This window comes from Eubalaena glacialis, chromosome 12 (assembly GCF_028564815.1).
Source record: "Eubalaena glacialis isolate mEubGla1 chromosome 12, mEubGla1.1.hap2.+ XY, whole genome shotgun sequence".
Taxonomy (NCBI): domain Eukaryota; kingdom Metazoa; phylum Chordata; class Mammalia; order Artiodactyla; family Balaenidae; genus Eubalaena; species Eubalaena glacialis.
In genome coordinates, this window is record NC_083727.1 from 3,641,929 (window position 1) to 3,660,090 (window position 18,162).

Sequence of the window (18,162 nt, forward strand, 5' to 3'; positions counted from 1 at the left end):
ACGAAGGCAGAGACCTTGTCTCCCTGGGAGGATAATTTTAGGGGATAATGACTGTTCTGTTCACTGTATTTTTCCTTTTATGCATTCCGCATAGGTAGTGGGGCACTTGTTACTTCCTTAACCCAGTGATCTCTCTGGATTAGGAAGAAGACCTATTGTCTGAAGTCTGAAGTTCACGGAGGTGTTTCTTTAGATGTATCTACATAATTACCAGTTCCTTTGCTCCTCATTTCTTCTTGTATCTCAGGTCTGACATTTGGAATCAGTTTTTTTCTGTCTCAGAGAACTTCCCTGAGTGAGAATCTGCTGATGTGAAACTCTCTCATTTTTGTGTGTCTGAATATATCTTTCCCTGCTTTCTTGAAAGATATTTTTGCTGGTTGGAGAATTCAGGTTGATAAATATTATCTCTCCATATATTGACTATAATTAGTTACATTTTGGTGGTTTTTTGATTTGTCTCAGTCCTTCATTTTCTTTTGTTCCCTGGACCTATTTTCAAGTTTATCTTTTATTTCTTGAAATATACTAACTATACCTCTCTTGTATTGTTTCATATTCTTTCTGAAATTAGTTTCTTGGCTTTTGTTTCATCTGCCTTTCATCGATGGTGACTTATATGCTCATGCCTTTTATTTATTAACCATAAACCATATTCCTTTGGCCCTTTTAAATGGATATTCTTGAGGCTGTTGAAGTTCCTTTCCTGTTATATTTCTAGAGATTGGATATGTATTTGTTTTTGTCAATCACCTAAGGCAGTATCAATTCAGGACTATTTTAATTAAATTATCTAGTTGAGATGTTTTTTCAGACTACTGAGTGGTATGGATTCAAGCCTCAAATCCACATGATGTGCAGTTGTTATTTTTCAGAGGAGATTTTTATTTTCCCTCCAGCAATAAATCCAAGATAATCTGGTTTCCTTGTAATCCCCTTGCAGCTGTAAGTATATTCACCCTTCAAACTAAGATGAGCCCATAGCCCTTTGCTGGTCCTGGCCCCATCCATGCAGTTGAAAATCCACATATAACTTTACAGTCGGCCCTCAGTATCCACGGGTCCACATCTGCAGACTCAATCAGCCGCAGATGTGTAGTACTGCCACGGCATTTATTGAAATAAATTAGTGGATCTACACAGTTCAAACCCATGTTGTTCAAGCGTCAACTCTATATCTAGGCTTTAGTTGACGCTCTCAAGAAAAAAAACAGTTTGGGATTTGCTAACCTCTCAGGGTTCCTTTATCTACTTCCTTTTAGATTTCTGTGGATTCCTCCATTCTTCTCAGCCCAGCAATGCATTATAAAATATTTGTGAAATATACTTTATCCAGCTTTTAAATAATTTTAAAATTGTTTTTTTCAGGAGTGTCAAATTATCTAATCTGCCATATTGCTTGCAACAGATGTTGACATACTTCTAAAATGTAAGCTAACCATATTAAATAAAATAAAACATTTTTTTGAACAATGAGCAGATACGTGTATATTTTCTTATATTTCTTCCTTTGTACGTGAAAGGTAGCATATTATAGATATTTATCAGTGTTTTTAAAAATTGTCTCTGGAGTTTGAATCATAGTTAGAAAGTGTTTCTTAATAACTCACTTTCAAAACAAAATATATATACTTTAGTGACAAAATTATAATAATGCAACCCAAATGGGCTGAGATAAAATTTTTAGTCTATATCAATAAATACCAAGGCTTAAGACAGACATGGCAAGGACTATGACATCCTTATACGTATAAAAGTATTAATTTCTTTTTTTGTAAATGAGAATCAGTAGAAAAAATTTAATTTCTGAAATTGATGCATTGAGAAATATAATTTAAATAATATTTAAATACATCAAAAGTTATACTAGTAGAATTTAAAACCCACATTCATATTACCAGAGAGGAAAAATTTAAAGAAAACATAGAAAGTTTAGGAGATGATAGAAAACAACCTAAGTGGTATTAAAGCACTAAAAATAAAACATAAAATATGATTATCACACTCATTTTGAAGATAATTTAAAAGATAGTAAAACAATAGAGTGAAAATGACAAATTATGAGAGGATACTTATATTAATAAATGTGAAAATCTAGATAAAATGGACAGTGTTTGAGGACAATATAAATTGCTCCATTTAATGCAAAGGATGATAGAAAACTAATAGGCCGGTAAATGGAAGAAATGGAAAGCAGTGTTGAAATGATGTTTTTTAAAAAGCTGGTAGGACATTTACTGAACACTGTTTTTTGAGCGCCAGCCTCGTTCAGGCAGTTGCTAGCCGTGGGGCACATTGATGAGCCAGAATCGTCTCCTGTACTTCTGTGCCCACACTCCACTGGGGACAGCCCTTCAGGAGAGAGAATTCCTGTCTACGCTGTCTCAGAGCTTGGCAAGAGAAGGCAAGCTTCCCAGTTAGCGGCTTAGTTTTCCAAAGAGTTTTGATTCTGGAGTTGGATTGTGTGAATTCCAATTCGCCACTTTGGGACTTTGACAAGAGTCTTAAACTTTCTAAGTCTGAATTTAACCTCCATTGGTTAAATGTTAACATCATGCATGTTATTTAACAAACCATTTCAGACACGTGCCATGTACCAAAAACTGTGCTAAATTGCTGAGCATACAAAGATAAATAAAAATCATTTCCGTCCTCAAAGAATGTACAACCAGTAGGAGAAATCAAGAAATCCGCAGTTAATTACAGCACAGGACCTTACGTGCGAACAGAGAGGAACCAAGGTGCTCTGGGATCCTGCATTGGATGGGGCTGGCAGGGGTGCTGGGGTTGGTGACACTGAAAAGAGCTTGGATGATGAGCCCTCTGGTGGAGCAGGGCTTAGGAGGCCTCTCCCTTAATAGACAAGAAGGGACAGTAAAGGAAGAAGCAATTTGTGAGAAATCTGGAGCTGGGAAAGGAAGCCTTTTGTGTTCTGACCAATACCGGTGTCTGACACATAACATATACAAGATGCTCTTGAAATGTTTGTTGGGCAAAACTGATTTTTCCATGATTAAGATTTTGCTTAATTCACCTTTTACTGTTTCTACAGGTCTTCTCTTTCATACCTAGTCACATACTCCACTTACTATGTAACATTTTTTATAATGTCATTACCATAGTTTTTCTTGTGTTGCCTGTAATTGTGGTTTGTGAAAGCTGGAAACCTAGTGATCTCTAATTATACGTCAAACTTTATAATTCATAAAGTAAGTTCATAGATAGCTTTTGTGTATTAGCTTAGAAACCAGTTTACAGCCAGTAGTTTAGAGTAACTGTGTGACTTTTTTCAATGCACAATGACTTTAGTAGGTTTATTTCTAAGAATTATGCTAACAAAGTTAGGCATGTGGTTCAAGGTCCAGTGTACCTGGGGTTCCTGGCTCACGCCCTCTGCCCGGATCTACATTCATCTACTCTCCAGTGCCATCTAGTGTCTATAAGAAAAATAACTTAATGGTAAGCCTAAATAATGTTTTCTCTCCTTAAAAAGTGTTTCCAAAATTTAACTGGTTGTGAGTTGAAGCCTTAACTTGAAAGTGAAGTTTCATGAATCAAGGGATCTTTGAATCGTTCATGGAAAGAAAGATGAGAGCAACTGTTTACCAAGTGAAGTAGACTTCTCTCTTCAGTTGATGTCAATGAATCAGAGTTTCCCAATTCATCAAAAAATTCTGGTTTTTCAGAAATAATGTGGATAGTCTATTCTCTGGTTCTTTTCCCACCCAATCTATTTCTCAAAATTTGATTTTTTAACTAATTTGAATGCTTTTTATTCCTTCATTGAGCCAACTTATTCATTATGACTACCGTTACCAATCTTCTCTAGTTTAAATTATTTAACTTTAGAAATATTTATGAAAATGTACTGTTATCACAAAAATATTGGATAGTTCATAATGAGTTTCTTTGAAATATTGAAAGAGCTAATTCATCCCCTACTACTACATGGCCTCGCCTCTGGATTGATTTCTAGCTCTTTGGCCAGTCTCCTTGCTGGTGTTGGGAGGGGAAGGGCCTAACAACAGTCTAGCCACCTGCAGAGCTGTCAGGTGGGAATGAAGGCGCAGAGCATCAGTGGGCAGGTGCACGCCCTGAATGCAGTGACGCTCTTCTCTGGAAAGGGTAGAGGTGGTTGAGGTTTGAAACTTTGAACCTTTTCCTTGTTTTTAGTTTTCTTGTAGTTTTCATCTCTAGCCTCTAAAAAATGTTTGTGTTAATAAAAGTTTTCATAGATTCATACAACATTAAAGCAGAAATTAATTTTAGAGACTCATTTCAACACTGGATGTTATAGATTGTAAATGTATGCATAATAGTCTTAATACGTTTAAAATGTTATGTAGTGATGTTTGATGAAAGTTTTCATTCATCCACCTATGAAAATAAATAGTGAGTATAATCTTTTTCATCTTATTAATCTGAACATCCCAGTCAAATTCTTATGTCAAAATTCATAATGATTGGCATGGAGGAGTGGGAGGTACAAACCATTGGGTGTAAGATAGGCTTCCGAGGGTGTATTGTACAATACGGGAAATATAGCCAATATTTTGTAATAACTTTAAACGGAAAGTAACCTTTAAGCATTGTATTAAAAAATTTTTTAAATACGTCTTTAAAAATTCATCATGATTGATTTTGAAAAATAAAGCCCTTACTTCATTTTTAAGTTTCTTTAGAACTTATTTACACCCATCAGTTGTTAATGCATTAATGCAGGCCCTTCACCAATGAAAACTGCAAAATATGTGTTATAAATTATGATTATTTTGAAACATGAAGAACCCAAGCAAGACTCGCCTTGCCAGGTCACAACATGTACTATAAACTTACGGTAATAAAAATAGTGTGCTAGGCAAATAAACCAAGTGGTACAGAATTGAGAGTTCAGAAGCAGACCCAAGTGTACTTGGGGATTTAGTATATGATGAAAGTGTCAGTTCAGCCAGTGGGAAAAAGAAGACTATTCGATACACAAGTATCTGTTCGATTATTTCTGTGGAGTAAATAAAGGTATATTTAATAAACTTTTCTCCATTCCTGAATACATGTAAAATTTAGCTTCTAATTTGGAGGTTCGTTATCGACATTGTCTGTTTGCAGTAATAGCTGCCTATCAGCCTGTTCCACTACAAAGATCATACAGAATATGCTATTGCAGAACACACAATTCAAACCAGTGATTGATCTTTAATCAGAAATGGAGGTCATGGACGGAGCTGTTGCACAGTTGAATCGTATGGATTTAAAAAAAAAATGCCACCCAAAAAGAGTAGGAAACTACTAAGTACACAGAGGAGAGAAATTGAAGCTGTAAAAACATCAAAAAACAGGTGTCTGTCTAGGTTGGTCCTCATTTTCCCTTCCTACCTGAACTTTTGGCCTTCATATGACAACTTATTCCAAATTTTGTTAGCACTTGCCCTCAGCTCTCATTTGTAAACATTTCTATTTGGTAAGTATGAACAAAAATCATAACCTAATTAGTAAAACAAGTATAAAGTTCCCACTGTAAAGAATTATTTATTTTTTTGATAATTATTTTCCACAAGGAGTTTTCCACATTCAATCAAGTAATTGAAAGATTTCTAAATCATTTATTTTCAGCAAATCTAGTATGTAAAATAGCTTTCCGTATACCCAAGGTGCAGTATTTGCTTGTCTGTTTCTTGTGCATCATATAGAAAGCCTACCCAGAGACAATAAATGTTTTATATTAAATAAATGGCCTAATAACCTAGGAATGTGTATGTGTAAGCTATTTTGTCATATTGAATTATGAAGCTAAATGAAGATATTATTATGAAGATATTATGAAGATACTATTAAATCCAGCCTTAAAGGGCATATAGCAAAGTCATCCAAAAGAGATATCTGTTGTATATCTTCAAACAACAAACAAATAAAGTCAACAACTATTTTTTAAAAAATCCAAAGCTTCTGTTGGGAGCTTGCTTTAGAGTTTACTTTCTATTGCTGTCATGGGAAGTTCTTTAAGACTTATCTAAACGATTCAGGTCAATTTAAGTTCATTTCCTGCAGTTCTGACTCTGGTTGAGCAAAGAAACATTACTCAGCATCCTTCTTACGATTAACTTTCTCATAGTTTGGAAAAATCATTGTCAATTCTGACTTTTATTCAGGCTAAATATACCATGTCCTTTACATTTTTTTCTTGCAATCATCTCTCTTCGTGTTCTTGGATCATTTCGCTACTCTTCTCTCAATCTTAAGAAGGGGTGACACACTGAATTGTATTGCCACATAGATACTAAATCTAATGAAAGTATTACCTCGTTTATGTCATATGTATATTGGTGCATTATAGTAACTATAAAAACAGTGACTTATTTCTAACCTCTTTAAAAATAAAGTGCATTTGTCATTTATCATCTTACGTGTAGTTGAATTGTAAAAATCTTTTTAAAGTGTGTAACTTGTATTTAAACATTTTAAGCTTAATCCTTTTTAAAAGAAGCATTCATAAAACATTTTTCACAGGCATAATAGCAAATTACTGCTTAAACACAATCCTAACTAATGTAGATATATTAATGAATAAAAATATTTTGAACTTAACTTGTAATCTTTAGATAATGATGACTTACTTAAAGCAGATGGGGTGAGCCAAAGCTGTTTTCCTCCTCTCTGCTCCCAGTGATGGAAGTAGCTCAAGTTTATAGGGTTCACTCTCTTGTGATTGTAAGATTTTACTTGAAGAAAGGGCTCTTCGACATTACAAAGCTTGAAAACCACGTTATCTAAAAAGTAATAACCACATCCAACTCATTGCCTTCACCTAGACCTAGCTTAGTGCTAGCAAGCATTAATAGGAACAGCTTTAGCTTCAGAGGATTGCCTAATACTCACTGCTTCAAAAGGGCATCATCTGTAAGTCACAGCACTCCAATTTAAGATAAAAGTATAGTGTTGGGAGAATTTACCAGAATTTTAATATTTTTCAAATTGAGTAGGTAATCATAATACAGTTATGTCAAAATATTTCTCCCCATGCCCAGATGACTTGTTTTGATGAGCAATTCTTATTTAGTAGAAATTTATTTTTAAATATGATTTGGTTTAGTCAAAATAACTGATCATATTTTAAAAAACATTTCTTTTAAAATAGTTTCAAATGTTACCCTCCCACCTAGTCTTTTGAGACGGAAAGATACACCCAGCTTTGTCCTTTTTTTTTTTGGTGTGTGTGTGCAGAGAAGAGCAAAGATCTTACCAATAGTATTCTGAATCTGTAATTTTATGGGCACGTCAGTCTCAGGAATGAAGTGGTTGAGTATTAAAAATAGAAATAATGTTCTGAGAAAGATTTTTAATGAAAATGAAAAAATATAACCAAATCACGTTGACCTGTAGTTACAGAGCCATGTGGCAAGTCTGTAGGGCGGTGGGGTGCAGTGTGTCTGTTTCTTGTGTGATAGTTTCTTGAGCCCAGGGACAGCTTACATTTTTTTTTTCGTTTTATTATTTTCTGTGGATAAAAATTGGAGGCTATTTTAAGAGATCTTCTGCACCTAGACATTTGTGTGAGTCTTGTATCTAGCCTGTGTGTTGTGTGCGTAGAACATATGAAAGAGAATTTCACCTCAGATGCTCAGTTTGGTCATTGCACAGCACTTTTCCTCATCTTATGTCTCTACTTTTCCTTGGCTCACAGATTTCTCGCGATTGCTAAGTACTCTTTTCGTCCTGTGCCAAAGACTTTCCTAAGTCTATAAAACATATTCCTTTCTTCTTCCTAGAGCCTTTGTGTGTTTACCCCACCTGGAATCAAGGAAGGAAAACCCAGGCTCATCCCTGCTGGGCCCATCGCCCAGGGCACCACCACCTCTGCCTATGTGGCCAAGTCCAGAAAAACGTTGCTAGTAGAAGACATCCTTGGGGTAAGTGGCTTTTTACCCTTTGTGACATTCGTAACCTGAAGTATTTAATTAAGAAAGATAACATATACTCTTGATGTTATAATTTAAGCCATTTTATAAAAGCTTTAAAGCAAGATACAGATCAATAAATGCATTTGTATGTAAACTAATTCTTTGTACTCCAAGAATTGTATCTCACGTACCCCCAAGATGTAGATTTGAGTAGTTGTTCTTTCAACATTTGCCAGTATAGTTAAGCATAAAAATGTATACTCATAGTCATATAGACTAGATGATTACTGTTTTATGTTTCATATCCTAGCAGGATATATATGAATGAGTCAGCTATTGCTGTGTGACAAACCACCCCAGATTTTAGTGGGGTCATAGAGCCACCACTCACTGTCTCTGGATTGGGCCATTCTGCTGATCTGGGCTATCTTTGACTGGGCTTGCTTATGTGTCTGAGATCAACTGGCCGTCACTTAGGAGCTGGCCAGTCTTAGGTGGCCTTCGTTCTCTGTGTGTGTCTCTCCACCCCCTCCAGTAAGGCTAGCCTCATGTTCTTATGATGGTGGCAGGTGTCAGAGAGAAGAAGTGGACACATGCAAGTGACTTTTCAAGCCTCTGCTTACATCAAATTCACTGCCCTCAGGTTAGCCAAGCAAATCCCATGGGAGGCCCAGACTGAGTGTAGGAGGGTCTGACCAAGGCCATGGGTACAGAGAACAGGACAAAACAGAGCCCTCAGAACAGTCTCCCACAGTGCATGTGCACACTGTGATGAAATGTCACTGCATGAGCTCAGACTTTGAAACTGACAAGCACACAAACAAGTATATAGGTGTCATGAATTTGCTCTGAAAAAGTACTAAATTGGAGTCACAAAATCTAGATATTAATTTTGTTTTTGCCACTAGTTATCTGTATAGCCTTGAACAAATCAGGTTACTAGTTACTTTATCAAAAATAAGAAAAGAAAAAGTGCTAAAAATAAATGTTTCACAGTATAATGTATATAGACAACAATATTGTATTATAATCATCAAACTTGCTAAAAGACTAGATCTTAATTATTCTCACCACAAAAAAGAAAAGATAATTATGTGGCTTGATAGAGGTATTAACAATGCTACAGTGGCAACCATATTACAATATATAAACGTATCAACATGTTGTATACCTTAAACTTCCACAATGTTATATGCCAAATATATTTCATTTCTAAGAAGTAAACGTAAAAAGTAGATACTGTATAAGTTGTCATTTGAAAATGTTCTATTGTATGTATATGCAAGCTTTCAAAATATCTGTAAATTACAAAGTATAGATTTATACCAGTCTATTCATGAAAAGCTTCCTGTAGACCACAGAAACTGAATAAATAGAATTGATGTTTTGATATTAATTCATTTGAGTTTCTTGTGTTCCTTTGAGTGATTCTGCTAAGCTAGAAAATTAAGTCAAAGAACCGATTCATTTCTTATGATAGGTAATTGGTAATTATTGGATGATCTGAATATCTAATATGGGCCTTTGAGGTTCAGTTACAATGACTTTCATTAACATATGCTTTTGTGTTATTCTAACCTTAAAAATAGAAGAGGAAAAATTTTATACATGTAAATTTCCTTCCTGTGGCATTTACATTTGGAGTAATTTTCACTTGTGACATTATACCTGTAAATCCCTTAGTTCTGGCACATACCAGGTGAGAAATAAATAAATGTTAACCATCATAATTACTTTTATTATTGCATGAAGTTATGTATATTCATTCACTAATTAAATTCTACTGTACGATGATAAAGAAACATTAAATCCATATTTGGGTATAAGTTCCACATTGCTAAAGATAAGCATTTTCTTAAGCAATGTTTATAGTGGCCATGATCATTTGGTTTTCCTTTGAAAAGGACTGCTTATTACTGATGACGAGTATAAGGAATTTTCTGATAGAATCATAACTTGATGATTCCATTACTTTCACTGAATTTATACCTTTTACCCTGCTGTTCTTTTAGGATGAACGATTTCCAAGAGGGACCGGACTGGAATCAGGGACGCGTATCCAGTCTGTTCTTTGTTTGCCAATTGTCACGGCGATCGGTGATTTGATCGGCATCCTTGAGCTGTACCGGCACTGGGGCAAAGAAGCCTTCTGTCTGAGTCATCAGGAGGTGAGGCCTGGACACTGCCTGTGAGGACTTTTAGTTGTACCTGGTTCACTGAAGGCGCTTATTAATAGTCTTCAGTTAATACATGATGAATATTTAATGAGTGAATATTTAAAACCGTAATTTGCTTAATAATATTTTGATACTAATACTAACTATTTTTTAAAACTTTTTTTTTGTTTTGCAGTTGTTTAGAGAGGAAACTCACTCAATATAGCGATATAGAAATTTATAGTAAGTTATTTTAGTAAGGATCCATTTTAACAATAAAAATAAAATACCATATTGTGAATCAAATGAAGTAGTAGGATGGCTTTGGAGAGTTTTCACATTCTAGTTGACCCCTTAAAAATGTCCTCTTCCTAGAGCATGTCCTGAATAGAAGTTCCAGCATCAAATCCATTTGGGAAACAATAACTTCCGTTCACTGTTCCCTGCACCGGAACGGCTCAATCCTACTAAAACCAAACAGCACACGATCTATCTGTCAGACGTGGTGTTCGCCCAGGTCCCTTCGTGGCCTGCACCGTGTGCATTGACCAAAATGACCCGTCTTCTACTGCTCCAGCCCCTTCCCTCCCTGCAGCCGTGCTGGGCCCTCCCCTGCGCACAGCCTGCGCCTCTGTTTTCCCTCCGCTTGCGCTGCGCTTGTCCTGTACCCAGCCCCAGCTGCCTCCTTCGGGAATGTGCTCTAACGTCACCCTCTCTGATCGGCCTTCACTGAACACCGCACATGGACGTGAGCGGCTCCCGTCCCTCTGTTGTGCCTCTTTTCCGCTATAGCCCCGTCACCAGCCAGTATAACGTGCGCTTCGCTTTATTTTCTTTCTTGCCCTTCCCTCTGCCCGCAGCAGCCGTGAGCTGGTCTGTCGTTGATGCTGTATCTCCAGCATCTAGAACAGCGCCTGGTACCTAGTAGGCACCCAATAAATATTTGTTAGATGGATGAAAAATCAAAGAAATAGAATAGCTAGAAGTTTGAGCACTTGTCAGCGAAGTCTGGGAAATACTTCCTCATTTTAAAGTGGTCATTAGAGGCCTTTTGAATAGTATTTTGGTGGAACTGAAAAATAATTATTTTATGTTAAAATCATTGGATGACAGCTCTCTTAATCAATTTATCTTCCTTTTTAACCCAAAGTAGGAGGAACAAGAGAACATTAAACTCAATAATAAAGAAGTGGGAAATATAAAAGAGAAACTTTATACATATTTGACAATTCACATTTGGCAAAATATTCAAAAATGCAACGATCTTACAAAATTGTTCATATATGTTTATGCTAGAGTCCTTTGCTGGGATGTCTGCATGTGACTGATAAAAACTTGCCTCATACTCTTTTTTTTTTTTTTTAGGTTGCAACAGCAAATCTTGCCTGGGCTTCAGTAGCCATACATCAGGTTCAGGTGTGTCTTTGGGCTGTTTTCATAGGGGCTTCCTAGGGGAAGGGGTGTTCGGAGTGCAGCGCTGGGGAAAGGAATGGAGGTTAACAAGTAACCCAGGGCTTTGTTTTTGGATATTAGGTATTTTGTTGTTTCTAAAATGTTTGATCTATTCGCTTATATTTACTTACTCCCTGCCTTAAATATTGTCCAATTAATTATTTTTATGTATTTACATATAATGTTAAATTATTTATGTTCCCTATCATGGTTTTTGTTTTCCACTGAAAGCCCAGGAATGACCTCCTCCTGGCAGTAACACTGATATTTTTATGACTCCATTTCCTAAATTAAAACATCTACTAAACTAAGTGGTATGTAAAAACATTAATCTTAAACATTAATTGTTATTTAAGATACCTGATTCTCTTGAAAATGTGATCTAATTTAAAAGATCACAAACTGCATGGAGCTTTCCCGATAACTAGACTTTTAAGTTCCGGAATATGGCAGCAATAGAATTCTATTTTGTTATCTTCCACTTTTTCTCGTTTTGTTCCTTTAAGTCCATTTCAGCAAACTCAGGTTGATGAGGAACTGTCCGATAGGGAGAAAATGTATATGTATTTTAGGATAATGGTATGAGAAGCAAGGGCTTCCTGGACCTGACAGTATTGAATGTAGGTAGGATATGCACCCAAGTACAATTTTAAAAGCATTGAAGTAATGATTGTGTTATGCCTTTTTAAATAAATAAGGTAAATAGTATTCTGGAATTTTTATTCTTAAATAAGCAGAACTCCCTTAAAATTAATAGCCATTATTTTGTATGGCAGGTATGCAGAGGCCTTGCCAAACAGACTGAATTGAATGACTTTCTACTCGACGTATCAAAGTAAGTGTTCATTTCTAGGGATGTGGTAGCTCTTATTGATCAACAGTTTAGGTTAAGTGCAGGCTCTGACAGTGATAGATTACTGTCTAGTGCAGTCAGTAACAGAAGACCAATCTTTATTAGGCAAGTCGTCTGGTAAGTATGGCCGGTCCTGTTTTGGATCATAGAGTTACATTCTCATCCACGTTCACTTTACAAGTGAAGGATCACAGATGTATATGTGATGATCTTAATTTGCAAGTTGGTATATATTTTCTAAGCAGACTCACTAGAAGGGGTTAGAGACTATATAGAGAGGTGCACTAAGTATTGATATTTCTATTTTCATAGGAGAAAACTGACAGCAGTAGAAGGAGAGGAAATGTCCTAGTTTATTATTTTCCAAAAAGTCCTCTCTGGCCTTTTCAACAAATGTCAGTACATTAAAACAGACTCTTAATATTATCATTTTAATTATCCCATGTAGAGTAGCTCTGATATCATTCTCCAGAAAATGCTTCATTTCCCTGAAGTATGACCTAGAAAAACTCCCTTGGGCTGGCAGTGGAAGCAATTACAGATATTTATTAAATTTCAGGTTCATATTGGGTGTGCTTGCTACAGGGAAGATCTCGTATCTATCTGACCCATCTGCTGAATTGTTGAAATCTAAAACGCCCCAGGACATGGTAACTTCAGGTCCCGTCCTCTGACAAGTTAACTCAAGGTGTGATGTACCTGTGCCTCCAAGGCCTCCAACACAACTCTGACCGTGTTCTCGCTCACACGTCACCCTGGCACACTTCATAACTAACTCATCACCAAGTCTTGTAATCCTCAGCGCTAATGATTCTGAAGTTGCTGCTTTGTGCTTCGGAATATAAAATTAGAGAGGTATGGGACTGAGGGAGTGCTCTTTTGATACCCTAGGCCAACTATCTTCTTTGAGATGGAATTAAACAGTATCTCTGGGACACATGGTATTACTACTTCAGAAACACCTAGGAAGGGAAGCTGTGCACGTTCTCGTACTAACGTATTTGAATACTTTGCAGGTGTCCCAAAGTCCAATTAAACCCCTCATGTGACACCTGAAATCTGTTCCCCAGTGGGAAACCCATTTGCTTCACCCTGTTCCTTGCAGGATATTCCTCAGTGGATGGTGTAACTAAGCATATTAGTAGTTTCAAGCCAGATGATTTCTCTTCTAAAAAAAAAGGCACTGTTTATTGCTATAAGTGATCTTAATCCTGAATACATTATTAAATTCTCACAAAACTAAACTGAAAGCAGTACCTTGCCAATCGAGTCTATGTTAAGAGTATTTCTTTATATATTCCCTATAACACATGCCTGTTGATTCATCTGTTTCTCTGGTCTACATTTTAATGTATGTACCATATGCCTCCAAAATATTTACTTGCAGTTCAAAATGATGGATATATATTTTACTTGTGTAAAGTTGTCAGGTCCTTGTCATTATTTGTATTCTGATATCTCTTCTGAAATGAATTGCCTTGCTTTCTTAGTACAGTTAAACTACATTTTAACTTTTGAGTTTTTCAGTGATAATTTACATTTTTAGCATATTAATGTGATTTAGCAAATTTAAATATTTTTATTTTAGATCGAAGTTATTTATGAGATATTAAATTTGATGAAACCAATTTTATTTCTTCATAGTTTTAGTTAAATGCTCCAAACTTTCTCTCTACCTTGAATACTTACTGATAAAATAATTACTTAATGCAGCCTCCGGAATTAGAGTCCTTATACTAAAGTCAATGATAAACTTTCATTTCTCTCTTTAAAATAATATTATTGGTTGTTTCCACAAAAGGACAAAAATCAAACAACATATACCTTTATGTTTTTTATTTAAATGTAGACAAACTTGGGAAATGTATTCAAAGTTTAACATGTTCTTTGTTCTAATAACATTACTTAAAGGTTTTATCTTCCTCTTTTTCAGAACGTATTTTGATAACATAGTTGCAATAGATTCTCTACTTGAACACATAATGGTAGGTTGCCTTCTGTTTGGAAAATGATTTTATTTAATCCTCAGATTCATGTCCTAATATGTGGTGGAACATTTTAATGTACGAGACATACATGCTGTTTTAAATATGATGAAAGGGTGGTACTTAGTGATCTGGAGGCGTCGCCTTGATTTATTTGTCACTTCTGTTAATTTTGGAGGGGTTTTGAATAGTGTTTTGAAAAATACCTCAGAGTTTTTGATTATTTAGTGGAGAGCTAATTTGGAAAAACATTTAGTTTCTTTTTATGATTTCTTCAGAATACCTTGTGCATATAGGTTATACTAGGAATTTCCAGTGGATTCTTCCTGATCTTGAGGTTCATTCTACTTAGTTTTAGTCTTAATTATTTCTCTCTTCTAGAAGACTCACAGGCAACTGTGGCTGAAAGCCATATGAAATAGAATTTTTTTCTGCCACATGTAGCGTTGCTGCTTTAGTGCTCTGGAGAGACTCCACTGAGGAAGTGGCTTCTAGTAGTCGAAGTGCTGTGCATGTGTACCCCGTGGGTGCCAGGCTGGCTTGCTTGGTGCCGTTCATGCCCTGTTGTCTATTTTGATAAATGTTCTTTCTTCTTCCCATTTTCCTGGTCTTTCTCAAAATATAGTAATCCTGTGCAACAAGGGTTTTTTCATCTCCAGGTTTCTGATGTGCACTGATCAATTTCTCTTTGATACCATGGCAGGCCAGGTATGGAGTGTGATATGCTCAGTGTCTTGTAGAAACAGACAGTTTACTGAGGGTAATATTAGGGGTTATTACTTTTACACATTCTTTCTGTAATTAATTACATTGATGATTTTACAGTTGACCCTTGAACTGCATGGGTTTGAATGGGTCCACTTATGCGTGGACTTTTGTCAGTACTAAATACTATAGTACTACACGATCTGCAGTTGTGGAATTTGCAGATGTGGAACCGTGGATACGGAGGAACCACGTATGTGGAGGGCGATGTAAGTTATACAGGGGTTTTTGACTGTGTAGAGGGTCGGTGCCCCAACCCCTGCCGTGTTCAAGGTTCAGCTGTATTTGGACAAAAAAAGAGAATAATTGATTACACAGTAAAAAAAATAACTCTTTGGTTGTGACACAATTTAAAGAATTTGTAAAGCAATGAAAAGTATTAAGAAGAATATGAAAATATGTAGATATAATATGGATCAACATAGAGCTTGTACAAGGAGTACAAGAAACACTATTGACCGGTTCTTGTATTATTAATATTATACTTTAAGAAACAGTTTTATTGAGATATAATTCCTGTATGATACAATTAATCCATTTAAAGTGTTTAAATCAGTGGTTTTTAGTATATTCACAGACATTTGCAACCGTCACCAGTCAATTTTAGGACATTTTCATTACTTCAGAAGGAAACTTCATACCATTTTAGCTATCACCTCTTTATCACCACATTTTGGCTAATGCAAATAGTGCTCTTTTGAACATTTGGGTACAATTTTCAGTTCTAATAACCTGTTTTCAGTTGTTTTAGGTAAGAGTGGATTTGCTAGGTCATACGGTTACTCTACGGTTAACTTTTTGAGGAACAGCCAAACTGTTTCCATGGCACTTGTATCATTTTACATTCCTACCAGCACACGGGTTCCAATTTCTCCACGTTCTCACTAGCACTGGTTATTATCTTACTTTTTGATTATTGCCATCATAGTAGATGTGAAGTGCTATCTCAATGCGGTTTTGACTAGCATTTCCCTGGTGACTAATGATGTTGAACATCTTGTCATGTGATGAAAGATTCAGATTCATTGGCTGCTTTTTACTTTAATTTTTAGTGTTATGTTCTAAGATTTCATCATGTATTATAGATACCACTCCCTTATGTGACATATGATTGGCAGATATTTTCTCCCATCTGTGTATTATCTTTTCACTTTCTTGATAGTATCTTTTGAAGCACAAAAGGTTTTAATTTTGATGAGGTCTAATTTATCTTTTGTTTTCTTTTGTTGCTCATGCTTGTGGTGTCATATCTAAGGATCCATTGCCATATCAGATATTATGAAAATTTACTCCAATATTTTCTTCTAAGAGTTTTATAGCTTTAGCTTTTACATTTAGGGTTTTGACTTATGTTAGTTAATTTTTGTTTATGGGGTAAGGGTCCAACTTCATTTTTTTTGCATGTAGCTATCCAGTTTTACCAGTACCATTTGTTGAAAAGACTATTATTTCCCCTTTAAATGTGGTCTTGTTAGAATCAGGTGAGCATAGACACATGGGTTTCTTTTTAGGGTCTCAGTTCTATTCAGTTGATCTATATGTCTAGCTTAATGACAGTATCACCATGTCTTGATTACCGTTGCTTTATAAAAAGTTTTGAAATCAGGAAGCGTGAGACCTCCAAATTTGTTCTCCATGTTCAATTATCTTTTTGGCTGTTTTGGGCCCCTTGCAATTCCATATAAATTTTAGAAACCAGCTTGTCAATTTCTACAACTAATTCAGATGGGATTCTGGTAGGGATTTTTGTTGACTCTGTAGGTCAATTTGAGGAATATTGCCATCTTAATAATATTAAGACTTCCAGTACATCAACATGAGATGTTTTCCATTTATTTAGCTCTTCTTAATTTTTTTCAACACTGTTCTGTAATTTTCAGAGTACAAGTATTGCTCTTATTTTGGTAAAGTTATTCCTAGGTATTTTATCTTTTAGTGCTATTAGAAATGAAATTGTGTTCTTAATTTTATTTTCACATTTTTCATTGAAAATATATAGAAATAAAATGAATTGCCTTGGTAATTGCCTTGGTAAAATAAAATGAATTGCCTTGGTAAAATGAATATTGGTTTTTATATTTTGATCCTGTATCCTGCAACCTTGATGAAGTCATTACGTCCAATAGTTTCCTAGTGGATTATTCAGGGCACTTTAAATATTCTTCTGATCTGTACTTAAATTCCCTTCCTCATCTGTAATTCAATTAATGAATATTTTCTCCCACCCTCCCTCTCTTTCTCTCAAATCAGACTTGCCTTGAGCTTGTTTTTTAATTTGGACTCTTTGGTGTAAGCCAAAAGACGTCAACTACCTAACTCAGATTGGTTTGAGAGAATAAAAGGAGGGATTTCTTGGCTCTTATCACTGAAAACCTTGACATTTCAGACTTCTATAATTGCCAGACCTGGGGCCTCAAATTATGTTTTCAGGAATATGTCCTTTTCTGTCTGTCCAGCTCACATATGTGTGGTCCATGATAAAACACAGCATAATTTTACTTCTTCCTTTTTTGTATTTTAATCTTATATATTTTGGGGGCACAACCAGATATTTTAAGTCTTTTTTTAATTAGCTTTTCTATATTACACCTGTAACTCCTTACATATCATTTCCTAATGAATTTTACAGCTTCATTATAGTTTTAGTGGTTTCTTTGCTCATCACCTTTTCTTGTACCCCAAGTCTTCCCATGCTTTGTTGAATTTATCTATTTGTTTATTTTTGCTCAAGCTCATCTGTGTGCTTAAGAAATGTCTTTATTTTGCCTTATGACTGAATGCTAGTTTGACTTGGTAAAGAATTTTAAGTTTAAAATAAGTTTTCCTCAGAAATTTGAAGATATATTTCCACTGAATTTTAAATCCTCTGTTGCTGTCAAAAATTATCTTCCGCTTGTAAGTAAACCTGTGTGCGCGTGTGTGTGTGTGTGTGTGTGTCTGTGTGTGTGTGTGAGAGAGAATGTGTGTAGGAGCGGGGATGGCTTTTAGAATGACCTTCTGAGGCTTGGAGTTCATAAATATTACCAAAATATGCCTAGGATTTCTTTATTAACTCG

General features: G+C 35.5%; 1 protein-coding gene across 1 annotated transcript in view; it reads left to right on the forward strand.

The window, feature by feature from the left end:
* Window positions 1–18,162, forward strand: part of PDE10A (phosphodiesterase 10A) — a 292,932-nt gene that overhangs the window by 204,879 nt on the left and 69,891 nt on the right. The window contains 5 exon segments of the mRNA XM_061207662.1: window positions 7,764–7,904; window positions 9,908–10,063; window positions 11,417–11,467; window positions 12,280–12,338; window positions 14,290–14,341. Of these exon segments, the coding sequence (XP_061063645.1) occupies window positions 7,764–7,904; window positions 9,908–10,063; window positions 11,417–11,467; window positions 12,280–12,338; window positions 14,290–14,341 (459 nt within the window).